Source organism: Neophocaena asiaeorientalis, unplaced genomic scaffold (assembly GCF_003031525.2).
Source record: "Neophocaena asiaeorientalis asiaeorientalis breed wild unplaced genomic scaffold, Neophocaena_asiaeorientalis_V1.1 scaffold78, whole genome shotgun sequence".
Taxonomy (NCBI): Eukaryota; Metazoa; Chordata; class Mammalia; order Artiodactyla; family Phocoenidae; genus Neophocaena; species Neophocaena asiaeorientalis.
Genome location: NW_020175018.1, coordinates 9,030,628 through 9,055,956, shown reverse-complemented (window position 1 = coordinate 9,055,956; position 25,329 = coordinate 9,030,628). Strand labels below are relative to the sequence as shown.

The 25,329-nt window shown below is 43.4% G+C and overlaps 1 protein-coding gene across 1 annotated transcript in view; it reads left to right on the top strand.

Moving 5' to 3' along the window:
• The window catches only part of DENND1A (DENN domain containing 1A), a 489,835-nt gene that overhangs the window by 289,549 nt on the left and 174,957 nt on the right, over positions 1-25,329 (top strand). Inside the window, 1 exon segment of the mRNA XM_024762246.1 lies at positions 15,022-15,123. Coding sequence (XP_024618014.1) covers positions 15,022-15,123 — 102 coding nt within the window.

Genomic DNA, 25,329 nt, shown 5'->3' with positions numbered 1-25,329 from the left:
TTTTCTTTAAAATAAGCTGAGACATCTACCTAAAATTGGCCCTGCCCTTTTTTTCAGCCTCCTTTTGTAGTTTTTATTGAGTGACTTTTTCTAAATCAACATTAGCTTAAAGACATTCTCAACTGAATACAGCCACATGGGACTGGTGACTTCTTTTCAAACTCCTTGCAAGTGATTAGGGGTGGGGCCATTGTGGGCGCTCAGAGACCAGCAGCATGATGATTGAAAAGCGGTGCCCTTGGCCTAGTCAAATCCCACTTGGAATCAGGGCACATGTGGTTTTGTTTAACACCATGCTCAGCAGACTCATGGTACAGGTTTGTGACCATGAGACATTTGTTGTTGATATGTGAGGTCACCACAGCAGGGGTGTTTGTCAACCAAATTAAACTTCCTCTTAATGACCTAAAATAATTGATTCGGAAGGCCTTTAAATGGGCCATGGCGATGTGTAAGCACGCTGAAACCTGGCATTTTCTGCACAAGGTATTGCATATTGTTGTTTTGTTTCTTTTGCTTTTGTTGGGAAAAATGTGGCTGGACCAAGGGCTGAGAAGGCAGGCAGTGATCCTGAGTTTGAATTCGAGCTCCACTATCTGTCCCTCTGTAACTTGGGCAAGTCGCCGAGCATCTGTGAGTGTATGCTTAACATCTCCATCTGCAAAATGGGGTCACCTGCCTCAAAGTGATGACAATTAGAAATAATATGGCTAAAGTTCCAGGCACATTAGTAGGCCCTCACCCAATGGTAGCTATTATTATTAATAAAGTATTTCCAATAAGCATCTCTGAAGAACAGCACTTAATAATAATTTTATACAAAGTGGTCAAACTGTGATATAGTAACTATTCCTTTTTTTTCCCTTTACTAAACTGATTTCTCCATAAACTGCTCTCCGTACTAAACTTAAACATCCATAGAGAAAAATGTGACTAAAATTGGAGCCTATAAACCTCTCTCTACATACTGTCTGATTCTCAGCTTATTTCAAAATGAATTTAAAGTTGAATATTTAAAATATATGCCATTTAGGCTACAAAAGAAGTGGGTTTTTTCTTTGCCCATTGGGTTCAGACATTTTTGACCTAAGCTCAGGCCATTGCAGGTAAGGAATGGGGCCACCGTACTATTTTTGTTTAGAAACAAAGGCATGGGCTCAGGGCTTTTCCTAAGTATGATCAACAGTGGCAGTTAAGTTGGACGTTATCAACATCCCACAGAATGGTTTGTGTGCCCTGCCTAAAATCCTTTCCTCCATAAACCCAAATACCTGACAAAAACTAAAAGCTTCAAACTAGGGCTGCCTAGACTCCTGGACATGTCCTTAACCAAACAGAATATCTGTTAAACCCTGGTGCCTGGGAGTCAATTGTTTTAAAAGATGCAGTGGTAATAAATTTATATCCTGCCTCTTCAGCATTTTATTGAAAGTATTTTGTACTGACCGAACGGGTTAAATTATGAAGCTTGATAAGTACATATGCACATTACCCATCCTTAGCTTTAGAAGAAAAAAAAAGGAAGAAAAAGATAGCTATGATTTTGGAAGTCATCCCAATTTTTAAAAATAAGAGAATTTGGACATTTTGGCATATGGGGTTTTTTAAATGAAATTTCATGGAACTGAAAACAGTCAATTTTAGGTTTCCAAAAATTGTTTTGATTTTCATTGGTATAAATTTGCTGCACATGGTTTTAGGGAAGTTCTGAGAGATGCATTTGGGACTTCGGGGTTGTTTTTTTTTTTTGAGCTTTGCGATTTATTTTTAAAAGGTGATTTTTTTTTCTAACTCAAAGTATAAATCGGAGGAGACCAGAGTTCCATTTCTAGGACAGTTTTTGGTAATGACATCGTTAAGCATTTCCAAACAACTGGACTTGGGGCTGAACTATTGGGCATCATTTCAGCACCGTTTGGACACTGCACAGCAGATCCCTCTCCCCCTCATCTCTGAGTTAGAATCTCGAGGCCAAGTGATTTGGGCCATTCCATTAGCAGCAGCTGCTGGTGATAAGCACTGTGAGAGTCACCTGTGTAGGGTCAGGCTTATTGCACATCAAGGTTCAGCAGTGTCGGAAGAGAAGGAAGATGCCCAGGAGGGGGCTCCAGGCCACCTGCTGTGTGAGGATCAAAGGGTTGAAAGGTCAGAAGGCACAGCTTCCTTAACCATATCTGTCTGTGCAATAGCTATTTCAGATTGTAAATCTTGGCGATTTCATTAAGTCCTCCTGGCTGCTACTGGGGCATTGAAATAATAAAATTTTATATCTGTTGCCTTTCCTGCCTCTGGCAGCCAGGCTGATACATTCTCTGCAAAATGGGGCATCTTTATGAAAACCTTTCCTGGAAGGATCAGAGCAGCCTTAATGAAGCCTCCCTCAAATTAGGAAGTTGGGGTTCCTAGGACCTCATCCTCATGTTTTTTAAAAAGAAAAAAAAAATCACACAAACTGTTTAGCAGCCTTTGGGATTTATGTAGCACCTCTCTTCTGAAAAGCTGGTCCCCAAATATTGCCTATTGCTAAATGCTTAATCGTACAAACAGGATGAGAGGTGAGCTTTCCCAGTGCTGCTGCTTATTAAACAGGCCCTGTTCTAATGACCACAGGGTCCTTTCTTTTAGGCAGCCCCAAGCAACTATACAGATATTACTTCCCACTCAGCAGACCTTTCAGGTGTTTTGAGAGACATGTCTCCTGAATATGATTTTCCAAATATTTTTCCTAGATCTTAAAGTTGTTATGGACCTTTAGGGCTCCTTGGCTCTCGGGCAAGACAAATCACAGTAATGGCTGCCCCTTTACTGCCCATATGTTTAAGACCCCCTGTAGTTTGTTTGAAAAGTTAAGAGATTTTCACAGTGAAGGTGCCATTTCTGAAATTTAAAGTGTTCCTTTTCACTGGGAGATAAGTTCACTCTGATTAAGTCCGTAATTCTCACTAAGCCATGTTTATGGGGGCAATAAACAATGTTTCAGCATGCTTGTTAAATTGGGTTTCCAACCTCTCCACTCTTTAAAAGTTGACATTTCAAATAAAAGGCAGGTGGAGATGGGAGTCCAGGTTTGCTGTGCTTGTGATGAATGAATGATGGCAAGTGGCAGTTGTGGGGGAGGAAGGAAGGCCCTATTTTATGAGAGGGTGACTCCAAACCATTTTGGGACTAGGGAATCAACATCCCCTTAAACCCCAAGTGAAACTCTTAAATTCAAGTTTCGTCATTTCAAATTGGATGGATACTATTTTTGAAATACTGCTGGACGCACTACACTCATCATTTAATTTTCACAACAAGTCTGTGCTATAGAAGTGGTGGCTTTGCTTTACAGATGATGAAATTTGGGCACAGAAAGGTTAAGTAACTTGTCCAAAGTCACACAGCTAATAATTAGCAGGACCAGGATTCAAACCCAATTATTTTGTTGTGTGAAATATTTTAGTGTGTACAAATAATAATAATAAGACCCTGCCTTTAGGGTCTTTTTGTTATTATATATATAGCCTATGATAAGTCTATGTATGGAGGTTACAAAAGAAATATGTGATCTGGTCACTGTCCTCAGTATTTGCTAAACCAGGAATGTAGACGGGGCTCCACAGAGAGAAGGGGCCCAGGCTTTGGGGAGTGGCAGTCCAAAGCTCAAGTCCTGGCTCTGTTATTACTCTGGACCTGGAACAAGAGCTTCATTTTTCTCTTCTGTGAAATGAGAATAATAACGCCTATTCCATGAGGATCAAATGAAATCAGGTATTTAAAAATATAGTGTTTTCAAACTCGATATTTTATAGATGACAGTGGTGAGTGTTACTGCAGTGTGTGTAAATATAGTATGGCTAAACCAGTTACTTTAAGGGAAAAGTGACAGGTACACATGAACCAATTAGAAACATCACTAATCAGGTTTTAATTGAGGATCCAAGTATGCGTTGCCCACTGTACTTGCTTAGAACCAAAGAAGGCCATTTGCTGTGGGAGCAGGAATAGTCAGGAAGGTTTCGTAGAAGAGCAGGGTTTTACAGGATGGAGATAATCATGGTGATCCATGTCTGGGCCATCTTCACAGCTTACCAAGTGCTCTGCCACCTCATCTCTCGTTTGCATTTTGCAGCAGTGGTGAAAGGTGTTGACACCTTCCTTGTCCTCTTTTTACACATGAGGAAACTGAATCTCTAGCAGCAGGAAGGGTGTTTCAATTTGGGGCAAAACCCCAGCAGTGTCAGGCATGTACATGGGCTCACCCCTCCATTTTGGGGGCCAGAGTGGAGGCCAGAGTGGATGGTGGTGCTGTGTTGGGTGGACTTGTAGAGTGAGCCCCAGAGCTGGCAGAGCTGGCAGAACCAAAATCTCAGAGGGAGGCTGGCTGGCACTGACTGAGCTTCTGCCCTGTGGCTGGCCCTTTAGGAAGCACGTGTCCTACCGTAACTCCTTTTAATCTTCTCAACAATCCTGAAGGTGGGGATCAAGACCCAGTCTCACAGAGAAGGAAACTGATGCTAGAGGAGGTAAAGGGCCTTGCCTAAAGCTGCCTGGCTAGTAAGTGAGTGAGCCAGGACACCAACCTTGGGACTCTGCAGCTCTGGGCCATGACCATCCTGAGGAGGCAGCTGGGCAAGCTCTGTGTGAATGGAGATGTTCCACCAGATTGAGATCTTTTCTACTCCATATGACTGTGCCTTTTCTTATTGATTATAATTTATTGATTTATAATTTCTTATTGATTATAATTTACCCCTACCCACACTCCCACACACAAGTGGACCGGGAGCCCCTTGAGTTTAGAGATCATGTTTTAGTCATCCATCAGTTTGACATGACTAACTAAATGGGTGAATGAATGAATGTCCAATGGATGGATGGTCAGGAAAGGAGGGAAAGCACTATTGAAGAAATAGCCCCTTTGCTGACCTGGGTTGAAAATCTCTGGACTTGTTAATGAGAGTCAGTGCTTACTACCTTGTGAGGAGTGGAATTGGCCTGACCTGTGAGGCGCTTACACCACTTCCCTCCCCTGCCAAGCTTCTGTTTCTGTTTAAAGCACACTGGGAAATTCCAGCAGTGTTTTCAGGGGTCCTCTGAACTGTCAGGCTTAGATTTTTAATTTTGCAGAGCAGGAAGGAGCAAATCAGTGACTCCTGGCTCCAAAGAAAAGCCACTACGTTTATCAACTGCTTGGCAGCTCAGTGACCTTTGGGGCCAGAGGAGGGGAAGGAAAATGTCACTCTTCCCTCTGTGTGTATCTGAGATTTCAAGAGGGAATAGAGAGTTTAGACTACCTGCATATTTGCCTTTCCTCTTCTTGTCCTTTCCACTTTCCTTCTGATTTCTCTTTCCCTTCCTCCTAGGAGGCCAGCAGCTCCCCGTGCTGTTCTTTGTTATGTTCTCATATACATGCGCATGCATTTGAGTACATTTGATGTGGGCTGTATAGTGGAAAGAAAGAACGTTGACATGGAGAGAACCCAGATTCAAATCCTTTCTCTCACAGGCATGTGAGAACATGGGCAAACTGTTTAATCTCTTTAGCCTCAGTGTCCTCATCCATCCAATGGGTACAGTATTCCATAGGAAACCCTCTCCCTTGAGAATTTTAATGGAGTCCGGACCAACCATCAAGCCACTTGGTGTGTCCCTGACAAACATCTATTAAATTACAGTTGCTCAGTATGTTTGTGATGGAAACAACGTGTCAGAGCAATTAGTAAGGTGCGTTGGGTAATACAGTTTTTGGTGTCCATCTGGGTTCAACTGCTATGGCTCCACTGCTGCTAAGCCATAGGACTTTGGACAAGTTATTTCACCTCTCTGCCCCTGCATTTCCTTGTCTCTTCACAAGGGTGTCGTGAGGATTGCGTTAAATGGTATGGCATGTAAGGGCTGGGCTGCGGGAGGAGCACATCAGCTAGCAGCTCTCATTTTCTTACTGTGGGCGTCAGGCACGTGATGGATGCGGAGCGTGTAACACAGTTCCGGGCCGTGCAGGCCCCTGGGAAGTTAGCTGTGCCTCAGCCCACACGTAACCAAGAGTATAGGCAGCCTAAGAGGTGACTGTGTGAAGGCCAGCAATAGTCGTTTAGGGTAAAGTTTAAATGGACAAACTATGAAGATGTAATTTTTGGTTTTATTTTAACCATATTCCCTACCTTTCAAAACTTAAAAAAAAAACCTGCCAAGAAGTCATACTTAAGTGAGACATAAACTATAATGCCAGGAGCCATATTAGTGTGCCTTTTTCAGAGAGAAACAAACACTGGACTTTCTCTGAGCCAAAGCAAAGCACTCTGTGGACTTCGTAATGCTCCTCTTGAAACAAAATATCTTTGCAGGAAGTCATTGTAGACCCGTGCCCTTGCATGCTTGGTGGTCTAGATGCTGGTGTCAGAGGTGCTGCCTTAGGTGCTGGCGTGGCCATAGGAGAGGAGACTCCTTACAGGCCTCAGGGGTCACTCCAGCAAGGAGAAGGCCTGCCTGTATAAAATGAAGAGCAAGGATTTGGGCTGGTGATGTAATCCAGGGGATCCAAAGAATGGTCAGGAGCATGTGCTGTCTCCCTGACTGAACACGGGCCTGCCTGTAGCCAAGACCAGTACCCTGGGCAGATGGGAACATGGCCACATAGGTATAAAATGAATTTTTTCATTTTTTTTCTTTTTACTTAGTCCTGTCACAACCCTATGTAGCACGTGGTCATAGCCCCATTTTATAGAGGAAGAAACTGAGGTTCAGCTGTGTTTAAATAACCTGCCCTGGGTCCTGTAAGTAGGCATTAAAGAAGATAAATCTCAAAGCCCAATCTGACTCCTACTCAGTTCTGCTGCTCTCCCAAAGCAGGCTGACTCAGGACTGCAAATGTCCCTCGGAAGGTACCCAGTAATATTGCTGCTTTGCTCCTCAACTAGAGAAGGGGACAGGACTGATTGGAGAAACAGTAGGTGTCCAGGAAGGGTCTACCTTTGCAAACAAATTTTCTGACAGTGAGATATATTCTAGATTGAATCCTTTTTATCCATAGGATTATTGCTATGTTGTTTTCATAATAATAATAGTCAATACCCAGTGCTTATTATATGCCAGACACTATTCTAAGTACTATACATATATTAACTCATTTAACCACCATAACAATCCAGTGAAATCTACATTATTTGCTTTTCCTAAACATTTCACTGAAATATGAGATTTATGGGAAGGGTACACTCATCCAAAGTATAGAACAGGGTGAGTTTTTACAAGGCAGGCATGCCATGTAACCACCACCAGATCAAGGAACAAAATGTTACCAGCCCCCAGAAGCCCCTCTTGTGCCTCCTTGTAGTCATTCTCCCTCTGACCCAAGAGTAACCGTTATCCTGGGTGTCAGTACTATTTTAATCTCATCAGACACATGCAGAAACTGAGGCACAAAGAGGTTAAAGGGTTTGCCCAAAATGGCACAATTATAACTGGCGGAGTTGGGATTCGGACTCGGGCAGTCTGGCTCCAGAGAATGTGCTCATGTCCCTGAGACATAGCCAGGAAAAAACAATAGGTTGGTGGTAGTTTTCAGTGGCACAGAATCATAATAGTGGAGTCATTAGCCTTTGCCTTTAGTCTGAAAATCAGTTGTTCAAATTCGTATAATCTTGGAACTCTAATCCTACTTTCAAATCGCAAGGATAGAAACTCGCTTTTCAGAGCCTCCCATTCATTGTACTTACTGCAGTCAGGTACGGTGTTAAATTCTTTACATGTATTATCCCGCTTAAACCTCCAAACACAGCTGGACAGTAGGTAGTATTATCCCCATTTTATAGATGAGAAAACTGAGGCTCAAAAGTGAAGAACTAACTGAAGGATACCCTGTGGCAGAGGCAATGCTTGAATCTGGCTGTCTCATTCCAGAACCCACATCTTAAGCTACCATGGTAATGCCTATCTTACTTTTTGTGTCAACTGTGAATTAATTCTACACACGTTAATCATGATAATTTTATGTGATTATTGTCATTGTCATTATTATTGTTACTCCCATCACACTTCCTTGTGCAGACTCTTACATTGGGCTTACATTGTCCATTTGGGCTCACATTGACATCTGTGCCAGGCCTGCCTCCCAGTAGAGTGAGAGGCCACAATATTTAATTCATTCTCCAATTAATGAGCATTTGCCCTGTGTCAGGCACTGTGCTGGGCACTAGGGATGCAGAGACAAATAAGACATAGCTCTGCCCTCATGATGGTCCTGGTGAAAGGACAACAGAAAAGATTCACCGTGTGCTGGCTCATTTATTCCATGCATGCCACCTCACTGACAACCCCCCCCCCCAACAACTCCCATACAAGATAAGGACCCCCGTTCTCAGCTGAGGCAGCGGAGGTGGATCTGGGCCCCTGCTCCTCAAGGTCCAGCACCAGCTTCTTTCCTCCACCTGCAGCCCCCGGCTTCCTCAGCCAGGGAGACAGCACATGCTTCTGACCATTCTTTGGATCCCCTGGATTGCATCACCAGCACGAGTCCTTGCTCTTCATTTTATGACCTGGTTCTAAATCCTGTCTTTTGTCACTAGCTGCCCAATCCCCTCCCTAGATAGGCAGGGTGAGCCCCATCTGTGCAGAGGACTGGTGTGGTTTGAAAAAGTACAGCTGATACTTTATATTTTAGCGCAGGAGTTGAGGGGACCCATTGTTTTCATACAACCAACTTTAGAAAGTAAGGTTCAGTAGAATCTTCTTGACTCGAGAAGATACACCGAAGGTATAGTGATCCTCAAGTGGACCCCACTTTTACATAGGGATGTATATCATGGGCATTGGATTCTATATTTATCCTAGAAGGGTATGAGTAGAAAAAAAAGTTTTAAAAACCTTAGGCTAGGGCCTCCCTGGTGGCACAGTGGCTGAGAGTCCACCTGCCGATGCAGGGGACACGGGTTCGTGCCCCGGTCCGGGAGGATCCCACGTGCCATGGAGCGGCTGGGAGAGGCTACAGCAGTGAGAGGCCCGCGTACCACCAAAAAAAAAAAACCTTAGGCTAGACAAAAAAGGAAGGAAGCAGGGAGCCAAACACAGCTGCAAATCAGAATTTACATTGGTGTTGGTTCAGGGCAGAATTACCTTGTCGTGTGGCATTTGGTCACCATCATTCATGCGTTGTTATTTTTCACTGTCTGTTATGACTTTATTTTGTGTTCTGGACATAACACTGATATGTTTATCAACTCATTGTGCTGTAATTTATACACAGCAAACCATCCATTTAAAGTACGATTCAATGAATTCTGAGTTTTATACATTCATGAAACCATTACCAATAATGATATAGAATATTTCCATCTCCCTGCATCGGCAGGTGGACTCTCAACCACTGCGCCACCAGGGAAGCCCCATCCTTTTTTTAAAAAAAATATTTTGTTGCAGTGTTTTGGGGTTTTTAAAATAAATTTATTTTATTTATGGCTGCGTTGGGTCTTCGTCGCTGCACACGGGCTTTCTCTAGTTGCGGCGAGTGGGAGCTACTCTTCGTTGCGGTGCGCGGGCTTCTCATTGTGGTGGCTTCTCTTGTTGCGGAGCACGGGCTCTAGGCGAGTGGGCTTCAGTAGTTGTGACTCAAGGGCTCTAGAGCGCAGGCTCAGTAGCTGTGGCGCACGGGCTTAGGTGCTCCGCAGCATGTGGGATCTTCCCGGACCAGGGCTTGAACCCGTGTCCCCTGCATTGGCAGGCAGATTCTTAACCACTGCGCCACCACGGAAGCCCCATTCACTTTCGTTTAAATTTTATTTTATCTTGAGCTCCTCATGTGCCAATCACTAGTCTACATGATTTGAAAATGTTAACCCATGTAATCCTCATCACACGCATGAGGTGTAAGCACTGTGTACAGAGGAGAAAGCTGAGGCACAGAGAGATGCAGTGAAATACCCAAGTTTACACGGCTGGTGAGTGGCGGAGCTAAGTGAGAACTCAGGCAGACTGGCTTCCGGATCCTGTGGGCTTCCTCTCTAGGCTCTACTTCCTGTCGTTCATTCATGCATTCATTCATAAATTGCCTGCTGTGGGCCAAATATTGAGGTGGGAGCTGAGAATACAGAGATCTGTCTTGGTGGCCCCAAGAAGCCCACAGACCAGGGAAGGAGTCAAATGCCTGTATTAATGACTCTAGATTGATGTATTTTTCTGGTCGTGGGAGTAAACCATAGGCTACCATGGGGAAAGGCAAACTTTCTGCTCCCTCGGGCCCTTTGGGGTAAGGTTAGCCAGGCTCCACTGAGGTTCCGAGAAACATTGAGGGAGACGGGACGGACGGGCAAGAGAGCCGCTGTTGGTTGAACGCCTCTTATGGATGTCCTGGCAGTCTTGCTAACTCTTCTACGTACATTCACTTATCTAATCCTCACGACAACTCTATGAGGTGGGTACTATCGTGATCCCCATTTTACAGATGAAAACCTGGAGAATTTGTGAGGTTGAGCCTGTATCCACTCAGCCGCCCTGACCACCTCCCATATTCTGATTTTTCCCTTTCTTGTCCCGAAAGGCAGAGGTCAGACTAAGTCTGTCCGTGACAAAGTATAAAGGGAAAGACATTTTTGATTAATAATATTTATGGGAAGATGCCATTTTTGTGTGTTTCTCTGTGTAAGAAATGCCATTTGGAAAGCCGGTGTGCATGTCAGTATCATTTTTTTTTTTTTTTTTCATTCTGAGAAAAAGCCTATAGAGTCTGGTGGGGGGAGGGTTTGCAGCTGGCAGGAGCTTTGGCATATGTTGTAACTAAAAAGAGAGGGAATGTGTTGGTGGGACGAGCTACCGGAGAGCTGTCTCGGTGTGCTGCGGTACTAGTAAGTGTTTTAATTGGGTAGGGTTTTTGGAGGACTATTTTGACATCTGCTCGTGTCTTTGCTGATTTTTCTTCACTTAGAGTAGGAAACACAAGCTGTGGATAAAATGACTTTAAAATAATTGGAAGTAAAGATATCTCTCTCAAAGTCGAATTTGAGAGGGACATTTCTTTAAGAAGTGGAAAGGAAATTCCACTTCTAGGAATCCATGCTAAAGCACAAGGCTTTATGCCTACAGATTTCACAACAATATTATTTATAATAATTTCTTAAAAACTGGAAATAGCCAACAAAAGGGGCTTAATTGGGTTTGTTTCTATGAAGTGGAACATTTTGTAGCAATTAGCAATGATCTTTACAAAGCTTTTAGTGAAGTGAAATATTGCTTATATTGTAATAAATGAGAAAATCAGAAAGAAACATTACGAATTGTTTCAACTGTGTTTTAAAAAGTAGGTATTGGGGCAGAGGGTTGTGGAAGGAAATACACCAAAACATTATCTCCAGGTAGAGGGATTAGGATAACCACAGTTTTCTTCTTTGAACTTTTTTGTCTTTCCCATTTTTTTTTTACATATGTAATTTTTATGGTACAAAAGACGTGTCATTTTGTGTGAGAGAAAGCAAGCCCTCAGGGTGCTGGTGTAGCTGCACTCCCTACGTAGACACTTGTTCTGAAGTCTGAGCAGCTGGTTTGAGGACATCTTCAGAAGAGTCAGACTGGGTTCAGAAGTCAACTCTGCCACTCCCTAGCTGTGTGATTTGGACCAGTTTCTTTGACCTCTCTGAGCCTCCTCCTTACCACAGAGCTGGTGATACCTCCCTCATAGCATGGTCAGGGTTAAATGCGGTCACCCAGTAATGGCCCAGTTTCCTTCTCCATCAGCACTGCCCACTCCATCCCCCAGTTTGAGGGGTTTTGTTTTGTTTTTTGCCTTTCTTCATTCCTCTTGTTTCCTTGAGCCTTTCAGGGATAGGGCACCATCCGGCCAAGCTGGCCTCCGATTCTTTCCTTGGGAACATGAGCTTCAGGAAGGCCCTTGAGTCCACGCCAGCCCCTTTGGAAGAGGCCTTACCACCAGGAGGGCAGCATTGTCCTATGAGAGGAAACTGTGCTGACCCAGCTCCTCCTGGAGCCTGGTGCACGGGCATTTTGGTTACTAAGGGGACCCTGGCCTGCTAAGTCAGAAGAAAGAGCCAGGTTTTTTCCTCTTCTTCAGCCTGCTGCCATTGTTCAAAAAGTAAACACTCCACACAGCTTAAGCGGCAAGTCCTCCAACCAGGAGTGGGAAGAAATCAAAAGCCCATTCCAGCCCAGCCGTGGAGAGCCCACAAGGGCTGGTCTGTGTCACTGGGCCCCCACTGGGAACGCAGAAACAACACCCAATTCTGGTCCAGAATCAACAGCCCTGTCTCTGGGCCTTTCAGACCGAGGCTTCTCTCCAATGGCCGGGCCCCTTGCCTCCATCTGTTTGGGGCTCTCTGGAGCTCTTTGGAGGTCGGATGAGGCAAAATTGGCGATTGTGAGGTGCAGCGACCCTCAGCTCAGTCCTCAAGGCCTGGAGTCACCGGCTGAGTTCCGGAGTCCCTCGTGGCCCCTTCTCCGATTCCGTGTCCAGTGCCAGTCTCAGCCTTTGAAGTGAGAGCCCAGCAGTTACCAAGAGGGGCCAGAGGATTTTTGCCCTTAGGCCACTGCCGCTACAGTTTCCAGATTGGCCGTGGGTGACGTGTATATTATAAAAGCAATAATAATAGCGACTGTAAGGCCTACTGTGTGCCCTGTGCTGTGCAAACACCACCTCTAATTTGCACAGCAGCCCCGGGGAAGAGGGCTGGGGTGGGGTGAGCAGTCACAGTTATCTTCTCGATTTTACAGATGAAGAAGCCAGTTAGTAGCCACATAACCTTGGGCAAGCCACTTCACCTCTCTGAGCCTCAGTTTTTCGTCTCTGAAATGGTGATTCCTCACCTCCAGCTACTGTTGAAAATGAAAGAATCTGTGTGAAAGTACTCTGAGAGCTCTGAAGTGTGATGTAAGTGAAAAAGGTTCTTGTTGAGGCTGTTTTGTAACTTCCTGCTCGTGCACTGCGAAGTATTTAACCTGTTGGACTGCAAAGTGAGGCAGCTAAGGAGCCCTGGACAATTCACCATGAGGCTTAATGCTCTCAACTGTAAAATGGGATTGTGCTTTGTGAAACACTAGCTATCAATGCTGTTTGCTGATAGCTTTTTAACCCTGTGAATAAAGCAGTCAGGTAATATCAGTTTTGGGGTTTGGAGGAAAGAATAAACTTCTAAGTAGGCAAACCTGTCCCTCCCCTGTGGCTCTCAGCCCACAGGAAGCATTTAGTAAATGTATGCATTGATTGATAGGTTTGTGGACTGACTAGCCGCTGGAAAAGTCAACAGCAGAAGAAATTTGAGGCTCCTGGTCTTGTTGAGCGGAAGGGTTCCAGGATCCTGCCCTCTGGGAGTGTTATTTCAACCCTAGGAGGCTTCTGACCAGCATGGTTCCAACCCTCCTGCTGGCAAGAATCTCAAAATGTTTACTTAGGTATGAAAATTCTGTCCTAGAGGCTGGGATTTGAGACAACAAACATCAACCAATATTAATGAGCCCTTACCAAGTGCCAATCATTTTTTCTTTTTTTCTTTTGCGGTACGCGGGCCTCTCACTGTTGTGGCCTCTCCCGTTGCGGAGCACAGGCTCCGGACGCGCAGGCCATGGCTGACAGGCCCAGCCGCTCTGCGGCATGTGGGATCTTCCCGGACCGGGACACGAACCCGTGCCCCCTGCATGGGCAGGCAGACTCTCAACCACTGCGCCACCAGGGAAGCCCGTGCCAATCATTTTGTTGGGTGCTGGTTATTATGCGGTGCTGAACCAAACTGATGAGCCCCTGAGGGAGGGGGCTCCTGGAGCCAGCAGGGGGAGGCAGGCAGGCAAAGGGGTACTAGGGCTCAGAGCAACAAGGATGGCAGAGGTCAGTTTCACTGGGGGTGTCTGATGACGAAGAGGTTGAGGTGCAGTGCAAGAATATGAGCTGTGGAGGTGGCCAGTGCTGCGTTACCTCTGCCACTCACCTCACCTCACCTCTCTGAACCTCCTTTTCCTCAAGTTACCTAAAATGAAGGTAATAGTATGCACTTTGCAGGATTTGATAAGAATTAAATGAGAATTAGTAAGTAAAACATAGAGCAAGCACTAGTCGGCATCTACTACACTTTAATTGTTGTCCATTTCCAGGGCATTAGCAAATGGGTATTTCTGCTTAATCAGGACAAAATGAAAGTTCTAGACTCTAAAGAAATGAGCTTTGATATATGATGGGGTAAGAGGATTGAATGAGATTGGAAGTGGTAGGTAGGCAGGAGGGAAGTAGAGATGGATTCTAGCGGTGGGTAAACAGTGTGATTGAAAACTAGCTTACATACAGTCTTATACTTCTACAGACGATGGACAGTTGCTCCCAGATGGTGGGCTCTTCTTTTCTCCATACTGTACCTTCATCCTCTCACCAAACACGAGCACCTAGTAGGCACAAGTCTCCCTTACCCTTCCTACTACTGTACCAGTAGAATAACGAGTTACGGCCAGAGCCTCGGAGCCGTGATTCACTAGCTGGATTTCTATGGAAAATGGAACCAGTTTGAAAGTGTGACCTTTCTACTTAATGTTAAAGAGAAATGTTAATGTGTTAACACTAGGCTGTACAACGTATTCCATACCCCAAAACGCCAAGAGCCGACAGAGATGGGCAAGTAGTCTTTGGTAAATGAGAGGGGATGGATTGAATGGGGCTGTCATAAGACCTTAGCTGTATATCAGAGTTCCTGGAGCCAGAGGTTTAGACTTCAGCTTCTTCTTCTTCTTCTTCTTCTTCTTTTTTAATTTGAAAATATAGGAAAAGAAATCATGTTGGGGTGTAAAGATCTCTCCCCCTAGCTGTGTGACCTAGGGCATGTTAACTTAGTCTCTGAAACCCTTTCCACTCCTGGGGCTTGGGGATGACCATACAAGCTCACAGAGTTTTTGTCACAGTTAAATGGCCTCACACATGTGAACTGCCTGGCACTGAGCCTGCCACGGAGTATACCTTTGTCAAATGTCACTTTTCTTCCCTACTCCCCTTTCCCAGAGAAAGCCAGAGAAATGTCTGGGGCTTCAATGATTTTCTCTTCTGGATTTTTTTCTTACTTGCAGAAAGTCAGAAACATGGCCCTGGATGATGTCGTGATTCTGAATGTGGACACCAACACCCTGGAAACCCCCTTTGATGACCTCCAGAGCCTCCCAAATGACGTGGTGGGTAATGAGCCCTTGAGTTCTGACTCCCGGGAGCTCATGCAGTGGACGTGAACATGCCTTTGGGGAGGAGAAGGGATGGATACAGCTGTGGTTTTCCTGTAGCCTAAGAACCGCGGTTGGTTTCTGTTACCTCTGGAACCTTTGTCTCAGTGAAGGAAATTGGGAGGTGGTTCATTTTTTTAGTCTTGTTTTGCTCTCATAACCCTCATCTGAAGTGACCCCAGGGTCTAGACGGCCCCTCTTTCTGTGGAGCCTGGGGGTCTTGCCATCCTCATTGCCATTGCCGTGTCCAGAGAGCAGGACAGCCTCCCGGGGTAACCCCACTGAAGGCGGGTGGAAGGGCTTCAGTGTGAGCAATTTGGGGCACTTCAGACCTACGTTTTTTTTCCTGTGCCATCATCAAATGCAGCTGTTTCCCACGCAGCAGGGTGTCTACTGCCAGCGCTCTGAATGTGGCTCCACGTGCCCTAAATCTTTCTTAGTTACCTCAGGTCTAGACAGAAGGTGGGCCTATTTAGCGAAAAGCAGCTGGCTGCCACATTTGCCACACTGCCATCTGACCACACACCTGCCTCATGTTGCCACTCAGAGCTGCCTTGTGGGTGGCTGTGCGACGTAGACCCAGCCTCCCCCGTTGTTCACACGGATGAGGAGGGTCGGGGCTCCCTGGGCAGTACAGTTCTGATGTTTGTGGTTTGGCCTCCAAAACTCTGCTTGCGAGAAAGTCTGTAAAGTCACACTGGCTTACAGACTGGAAGGAGTGGGTGTTCCTGGCCGTGTGTGCTGATGCGCGGCTGGGCTTGCGTGGTGGCAGGTGGCCACTGCCGCTGCATTACTGCCAGGAGTCCGAGTGGCACTTGGGGGTTAGCTGTCTGGGAGAGATTGCTGCTTGTTGGTGAATGGTTTGCAGCAGGGTTTCAGACTCCTCTGCTCTTAACTCACTGTGAGATTTTGGGGGATCCTTTGTGTTCTGTAAGGATGTGTCCTTTGTGCCATAATTAAACAGTGGCTACAATTCATTGACTTCTATGTGTTAAACACTCATCACTGACTTCCCATTTACTCTTCACACAACTCTGAGGAAGGTATTTCTCTTATCCTCACTTTACCTCACAGAGCTAAAAAGAGGGGGAGCCAAGAAGTGAACCCAGCTCTGTCACTCCACAGACCCCCGAGCCCCGCCACCCCCTAGGTGCCTTCTGCATTCGGGGTCTCACTCAGTTGGCATCCTAGCCCCATGGAGTAGGTGAGGGAGAAAAGAACCTCAGGGAGCACGTGTCTTGCCACAGATCATAAGGCTGGTGGGGGCAGAGCTGTGATTGGAGCCTAGTCTGGATGACACCCAGCCCGTGCTGCCTCCAATCCGTGTACACGGTCCCACTCTGAGGCAGAGAGAGATGACAGCGTAGGAAAAATAAAAGTGCCAGACCCTATGAGGTTTGCTGTTGATCATGTCAGGACAGGGTACGTGGTTGGTGTCTCAGGGCCTCTAGGCTGTAATTTGAGTTCTTTTTGGTCCAAGGAATTTGAGCTTTCTATTCCGGTTCCCTTTCAGTGGAAAAGTTCTCCCTTTAAGTTATGGGTGTCTTAGGTATGGACCTTGCAAGTGCTGAATAAACGTGGCAAGTGAGCCTGGGGTATTTGAAGTACAAGGAATGGCCAGGGACCCCAGGCAGCCCAAGATGAGTGACTGATGGCTCAGAAACCATGGAGTGGACTGACTATCCCATATGCAGTGCTCTGAGCCAGGGCTGGGCATCAAATAGCAAAGATGAAGCAGATCTAGTCCTTTTCCTTCAAAGAGCATATTCCAGTGGCGGAAACAGACATGTGAATCACATATATCTCAGGGTATAGCATAACAGGGGCCACAAAGAAAATAGGAATCAGGCACAGAGGAGCCCAGGGAGAGGGTAATGAAGGCTTCCTGAAGATGGCACATTCCAAGATGCCTTTCAGGTGATCAGTGAGGTAGCCTCAGGGAACCAAGGAAACTTGAGCAAGTTATTTTCCCTCTCTGAGCTTCAGTTTCCCATCCTCAAAAGAGGACTGCTAGGCCTGTCATTAGATCATTGTGGCAGGTAAATGAGATGGGGGTGTTCATCAGGTGCTTGACACCGTGCTCACTTGTCAGTGTTGGATAAATGGTGCTGCATTTGTTCTTAATAAAATCATTGTCAATAATTACAGCCAGAGTTAGAGGACAGTTGGTTCCCTCCATGTCCGAACAGTTCTCAGCCCACATGAAAAGGACCTCCCATTTGCAAGCTGGTTTGTGGAGGGTTGAGAATGTTCCACAGCAGTTGTTTCCAGACTGAGGCTTTAGACTCATCAAAGATTCCAAGATAGTAGTGAGGAGGGAATATGGTCCATATAGTACTTACTGTGTTTCAGTGGAATTCATAGATTTGATTTTTTTTTTTTAACTCAGAAAGCCAGTCTTTTATTTTTAAAGCTCTGCCATATATCTCTAGTGGGTGTCTATGGTCACCTGCCACACTCGTTCCAGATTGTCCGTGTAGCCAGCAAACAGAGTCTGGCCAACAGCAGACGAAGCCAGAGAGTCACACTGGGGCAGCCGTGCCTTGCTGCTGGTACTGATAACTCGTTGCTTCAGTTCATCTACCATGACCTTGCCCTTCAAGTCCCAGATCTGGATGCTGGGCCTGTGGCAGCAGAGCCAGTGTCTGTTGGGGCTGAAGCAGGGGGCGCTGATGATGTCCACACCATCTAGTGTTGAAAGGTGCTTGCCTTCATTGAGGCTACATGAGCTGTCAGGTCCTTGAGAGGGGAAATCTTGTCCGGTACACCTTTGCATCCTCTGCTCGTGGTACAGAACCAGGTCCTTTCAGTGTATCAGCATGTCCACTGTTGACCTCACAATCTCCCCTTTTGCCAAAGCTACTTGTTTACTGCATCTGACAGATTCTGCTTCTTAAACTTTCCCAAATCCTTGTCTCCATCCCTCCTAAACACCACCTAGTCCAAGCTCTTATTTCTCTCCTGTACTGTTTCCAGCAGCCTCTGAACTGGTTCTTCAGACTCCAGCCCTTCTTCCTCATGTACTAGAGAGCCCTTTCCAAAACATAAATTTAACTTTATTTCTTCCTACTGAAAACCATTTCATCAATCAATATAATTTTTAAAACGAAAAACAAGTTCTGAAGACAAAAACATCCTTCTATAACTTCCCAGTGCCTACAGATTAGAGGCAAGTTCCTTTTGTTGGCTTTGGAATCAGACCTTTGTTTAAATTCTGGCTTCTTCACTTACTAATCATGTGATCTTGGGCAAAATTATGTAAGCTCTCTGAGCCTTAGTTTCCTTATAATATGTGGTTGTGTGAATTAAATGTAATGAATATAATATGTATAAAGCAGTTATCCTATGAGCTCTGTAGGTGGTAGTCAATGATGATGAATTACGGATGCAGATGATGGTTAGCGTGGCATGCAGGGCCCTCCTTTATGATAGGATCCTCCCATTTTTTCCCCATAACTTTAGCTCTTTCCTGTCCCTGCTTCAAACCCTATGTTATAGGTGTTTGGAATTAGTAGTTCTCCCAAGCTTACATGTTGTTTCATGACTTTACACTTTGCATACAGTTTCTTTTGTCCCAAATGTCCTACCCCATCTGTCAATCACTAATGAAAAATGAAACTCATTTTTCAAAACTTAGGCTAAACCTAAGTCTGTAAAAACCTTCCCTGACCTCTCCAAGTAGATTTGACCGTACCTTTCTCTTTGTCCTCTCAAACCCTTATATTGCTTATAAAATTATACTTACCATCCAGCGGTATAATTTATTACACATTTCTGGCTTTCTCTTTTAATTGTGAGTTCTTTGAGAGCAAGAATCAAGTTTTATTCATCTTTGTTTCCGAGGGATGTAGCAGCCACTGAATAGATAGATGGAAGGATGGAAGGGACATGTGGATTGGGTTATTTTGGTAGATGAAATCTTGCAAAACATGGCATCCATGCTGGAAATTTTATTAAAAGAGGCCTTTGTTCTGCTTCTAGCCATGATGGAATAATTGGAACTGAATTTCTCCTCCCTCCATTTACAAATAAAACTCTGGGCAAATATGAAAACAGCTGTTTTCACGTATTGGACAACAAGCAGTGCAGGAATATAATCCCTGAGAGAAAGGAAGCAATTGAGATGAGGCCTGTGATCCCCCTGGCTTTCTGCCTTGAGGCATTTTCTGGACCCTGTTGCCAGAGGGGACTCCCCAGCAAAGCACACCATCTTGCTGAATCAAGGGGGTAGAGATCTGAGTTTGAGGGTGAGGTGGTTTAAATGTGTCGGTCAGAGTACCAGATAGGAGGGAGCTACTCAGCAAAAATCTGAATTGAGTCTGTAGGCTGATCTGCCCGTGTGTAGAGGGGAGCTCCTAAGGGTAGGAGCCATGCAAGCTCCAGCTGGCCAGAGTAAGACCTTGTTGATCACTCAGGCAGTCGTTAGAGACCCACAGAGGCCATGCCTTGGTGTAGTAGTCTAAATTAGCTCTAGGGTAAAGATGATTTTAGCCCTGCCCTAACACAGCTTAAAATCAAGCCTTGAGGAACACAAGACAGATCTTCTGTGATACTGGTAATGTGCTGGCTTTTGATCTGAGTGCCAAGTACGTGGGCAAGAATTTATCAAGCTGTACACAAATGATATGTGTACTTTTATGTATGTATGTTAAACTTCAGTAAAAACTTTTAAACAAAACCATTTCTTTTTAAGCCTTATCAGGATCAACCTGATATACAGGAAAATCAACCTGTCAAAGTAAACTTCAACCCTCTTTTAAAAAAGACAAAAAATCTGACACCCAACAATGTAACGTTCACAATATCTAGCATCCTATCAAAAAAAATACTAGACAGGTGGGAATGTAAATTGATACAGCCACTTTGGAGAACAGTATGGAGGTTCCTTAAAAAACTAAAAATAGAACTACCATACAACCCAGCAAACCCACTACTGGGCATATACCCTGAGAAAACCATAATTCAAAAAGAGTCATGTACCAAAATGTTCATTGCAGCTCTATTTACAATAGCCAGGACATGGAAGCAACCTAAGTGTCCATCAACAGATGACTGGATAAAGAAGATGTGGCACACATATACAACAGACTATTACTCAGCCATAAAAAAGAACGAAACTGAGTTATTTGTAGTGAGGTGGATGGACCTAGAGACTGTCATACAGAGTGAAGTAAGTCAGAAAGAAAAACAAATACCGTATGCTAACACATATATATGGAATCTAAAAAAACAGGTCAGAAAAACCTAGGGGCAAGACGGGAATAAAGATGCAGACCTACTAGAGAATGGACCGGAGGATACGGGGAAGGGGAAGGGTAAGCTGTGACAAAGTGAGAGAGTGGCATGGACATATATACACTACCAAACGTAAAGTAGCTAGCTAGTGGGAAGCAGCTGCATAGCAGCGGGAGGTCAGTTCAGTGCTTTGTGACCACCTAGAGGGGTGGGATAGGGAGTGTGGGAGGGAGGGAGGGAGGTGCAATAGGGAAGAGATATGGGGACATATGTATAACTGATTCACTTTGTTATAAAGCAGAAACTAACACACCATTGTAAAGCAATTATACTCTAATAAAGATGTTAAAAAAAATACTAGACATGTTGAGAATCAGGAAAAATGTAACCCGTAACCAAGAGAAAAATTAGTTAACAGAAACAAACTCAAAAATGACAATATGATGGAATTAGCAGATGAGAACCTTAAGATAGACATTATAAAAGTTATAAGTATGCTCATGAATTTAAAGGAAGACTTGAACTAAATGAGGAGAGAAATGGAAGATATAAAAAGAATGAATGAAAGGGAATATCTAGAGGTGAAAGATGTAATACCTGGAATGAAAATTTCACTGATAGGATTAAAAGGATATTAGACACTACAGCACAAATGATCAGTGAACTCGAAGACATAGCAATAAAAACTATCCATTATGAAGCATAGAAAGGAAAAAGACTGAAAAAGGTTGACAGAACCTCGAGGACCCATAGCACAATATCAAGAGGACTAACATACATGTAATTAGAATCCTAGAAGGAGAGGAGGGTAGAGAGAGACAGAAAAAATATTTAATGAGATTATAGACAATTTTTTTTCAGTTTTGATGAAAACAATCAACTCAGTTCCAGGAAGCTGAATGAACCTCGAGCATAATAGACACAAACAAAACCACACAAAGGTGCATCATGATAATTACTCAAAACAAGTGATACAAAGAAAAGTTTAAAATTAGCTGAAGAAGAAAGACACATTATGTAAAAGAAAAAAGTGATTACGGAAGACTTCTTGTAAGAAACAACATGAACCAGAAGATAATGGAATGACACTTTTAAAGTAATGAAGGAAAATTTTCTTCAACCTCGAAATCTATATCCAGTGTAAATATCCTTCAAAAATAAAGGCAAGGGCTTCCCTGGTGGCGCAGTGGTTGAGAGTCCGCCAGCCGATGCAGGGGACGCGGGTTCATGCCCCGGTCTGGGAAGATCCCACATGCCGCGGAGCGGCTGGGCCCGTGAGCCATGGCCGCTGAGCCTGCGCTCCGCAACGGGAGAGGCCACAATAGTGAGAGGCCTGCGTACCGCAAAAAAAAAAAAGATAAATGAGTATTTAAAGTAAATAATATCAGTGTATTATGTGCTATACGTAGAAGTAAAATGTATGACAACAGTAGGACAAAGGACAGGGGGAGAATGGAAGTATACTGTTTTAAGGTTCTTAAATTATATGTAAACTGTTATAATATTATTTGAAAGTAGACTATTAAGTTAAAAATGTATATTGTAGGATTTCCCTCGTGTCACAGTGGTTAAGAATCCGCCTGCCAATGCAGGGGACACAGGTTCGAGCCCTGGTCTGGGAAGATACCACATGCCACAGAGCAACTAAGCCCGTGTGCCACGACTACTTAGCCTGTGCTCTAGAGCCCATGAGCCACGACTACTGAGCCTGTGCGCCTAGAGCCTGTGCTCCGCAACAAGAGAAGCCACCACAGTGAGAAGAAGCCTGCACACTGCAACGAAGAACAGCCCCCGCTCGACACAACTAGAGAAAGCCCGTGCACAGCAATGAAGATCCAACGCAGCCAAAAATAAATAAAAATTTTTAAAATGTATATTGTAAACCTTAGAAGAGCTGCTAAGGAAAAAAAAAAGTGGTATATAGCTAATAAACCAAGATTGAAGATCCAAAAGATTTTGGAGGCGGGAAGGATAAAGGAACCAAACACAGATGGAACAAATAGAAAAGTTAGCAAGATGATAGATTTACCCAACTATAGTGATTATTACATTAAATGTACATGGTCTAAATACTCCACTTATTGGAGATTATTAAATTATATTTTAAAAGTAAGACCCAATTATATGCTGTCTACAAGAATTCCACTTTAAAGAGTCAGATGAAAAGTAAAAGGGTAGAGAAGATATACCATACAAACACTAATGAAGAGAATTGGTAGGGGAGAAGAGACAAATCTTCCTTATAAAAGAATTTCAAATTAATATCTGTAGATATTGTCCTGTCTAGGAGAAGGAGCTTAATCTCTGTGTCCGCAGCCCCACACACACACACACACCACTTGAGTGTGGGCTGGACTTAGTGTCTCACTTCCAAAACTAGTGTATATAAAGGGAAAAAGAGTAACTTTAGTGGAGAAATGGCAGAAACTACCTTAACCAAGTGATGTCATGTGAATATCACTGTAAACTTGATATGACGTAATGAGGAGGATATGTCACTTTTGTGTTATTCTTTCCAGAAACCCAGTAAAATCATGACAGAACCTTCAGATAAACTCAAATTTAGGGATGTTCTATCAAATACCTGACCAGTACTTCTCAAAACTATCAAGGTCAGGGACTTCATTGGCAGTCCAGTGGTTAAGACTCGGTGCTTCCACTGCAGGGGGCACGGATTCAATCCCTGGTCGGGGAACTAAGATACTGCATGCCGCGCAGTGCAGCCCCGCCCCCCCAAAAAATTTTTTTTTTAATTGGAATTCTGGGTTGAATTCTAGGATAGAAAAGACGCATTAATGGAAAAACGGGTGAAATCACAATAAAGTTTGGAGTTTAGTTAATAATAATGTACCAGTGTCCGTTTCTTAGTTTTGACAAATGCACCATGGTAATGTAAGATATGGGAAACTGAAACTGCGTTGAGGAGTATCTGGGCGCTCTCTCTACTATCTTTGCAACTTTTCCGTGAATCTAAGAATATTCCAAAATGTATAATTTTTGAAAAAGAGAAACAGAAAAAAGGAATTAAGGGAGTATTAGGAACAATTTGATGCCTATAATTTTGACAAATTGATTGAAATGAACAAATGCCTTGAAATACACAGATAACATAAAGTTTCTGAAGAAGGAATAGAAAGTTGAAAAATAGTACTGTTTCTATTAAAGAAATTTGAATTTGTAATTAATTAAAACTTTCCCACAAAGAAAACTCCAGACCCAGATAGCTTCACGGATTAGTTCTATCATATATTTTAGGGTACATCTTACACTAACTTTTTCAGAAAATAGAGAGGAAAGGAACACCTTCCACCTTATTTTATGAGGTCAGCATTACCCTGACATGAAAATCAAACAAAGAATTTACAAGAAAAAAAAATATTGATCAATATAGCTAATAAATATAGATGTAAAAACCTTTAACAAAATATTAGCAAATTGAATCCAGCAATATAAAAAGGATAATACATCATGATCAAATGTGTACAGGTTGGTTAAATATTTGAAAATCAGTGTAATTTACCATATCAACAGACTAAAAAAGGAAAACTATATCAAAACATAAGCCAAAAAAGTATTTTAGGAAAAATTCAACATCTGTCCTTGATAAAAGCTCTTAGCAAACCTAGGTATCCTCATAGTGATAAAGAGCATCTAGGAAGAACTTACAGCCAGCATACTTCGTGGTGAAAGACTGAATGCTTTCCCCTTGAGAATGAGAACAAAAAAAGGACGTTAGCTCTTCCCATTTCTATTCAGCATTGTACTGGAGGTTCTAACCACTCACTAAGACAAGGAAAAGAAATAAAAGCCCTAAAGGTTAGAAAGAAGGAAGAAAAATTGTCTTTATTCAGACAACATGATAATGTATATGGAAAATCCAAAGGGGGTCTCATAAACATTTGCATAAATTTGCATAAACAAATTTAGCAAAGGTACAGGATAAGGTTAGTATATAAAAACCAAATGTACTTCTATATACTAGTAATGAGCAATTGAAAAATGAAATATTTTAAAGTACCATTTTAAATAGCATACAAAACACAGAATACTTAGGAATACATTTAACAAAATATGTGCAAGATTTGTATACTGAAAGCTATAAAACATTTCTCAGAAAATAATTTAAAAGACCTAAACAAATGGAGAGATACTCCACTTTTTGGATTGGAAGACTCAATATTTTTAAGATGTTAATTTTTCCTAAATTGATCTATAGATTCAATATAATCCCAGCCCAAATTCCAGATGGCTTAAAAAAAAAAACAACTTGAGCTGATTCTAACATGCACATGAATATGCGAAAGATCTAGAATAGCCAAAACAATGTTGAAAAAGAACAAAGTTGTAGGACTTGTATTACCTACTTTTAAGACTTCCAGTAAAGTTATAGTAAATGTAGATCAACATTGTAGGTAAACATAGAGTTCAATAGAACAGAATAAATAGTTCAGAATTAGGCCCACACATAAATGGTTAATTGACCTTCAACAAACATGCCAAAGTAATTCAATTGAGGAAGGATAGTTTTCTTCAACAAATGCTACTGGAAGAACTGGATATCTGTATGGAAAAAAAATGAGTGTTGACTTTTACCTCTTTCAAGTATTAGCCCAAAATGGATTATAGACCTGAACTTAGAGGCAAAGACTATAAAATGAATAGAAGAAAAGATAGGAGAAAATCTTCATGAACTTAAGGTAAGCATAGTTTTCTTAGTTAAGACATAAAGCACAGGGACTTACCTGGTGGCGCAGTGGTTAAGAATCTGCCTGCCAGTGCAGGGGGCATGGGTTCGAGCCCTGGTCCTGGAAGATCCCACATGCCACGGAGCAACTAAGCGCATGCACCACAACTACTGAGCCTAAGCTCTAGAGCCCTCGAGCCACAACTACTGAGCCCATGTGCCACAACTACTGAAGCTCGCGC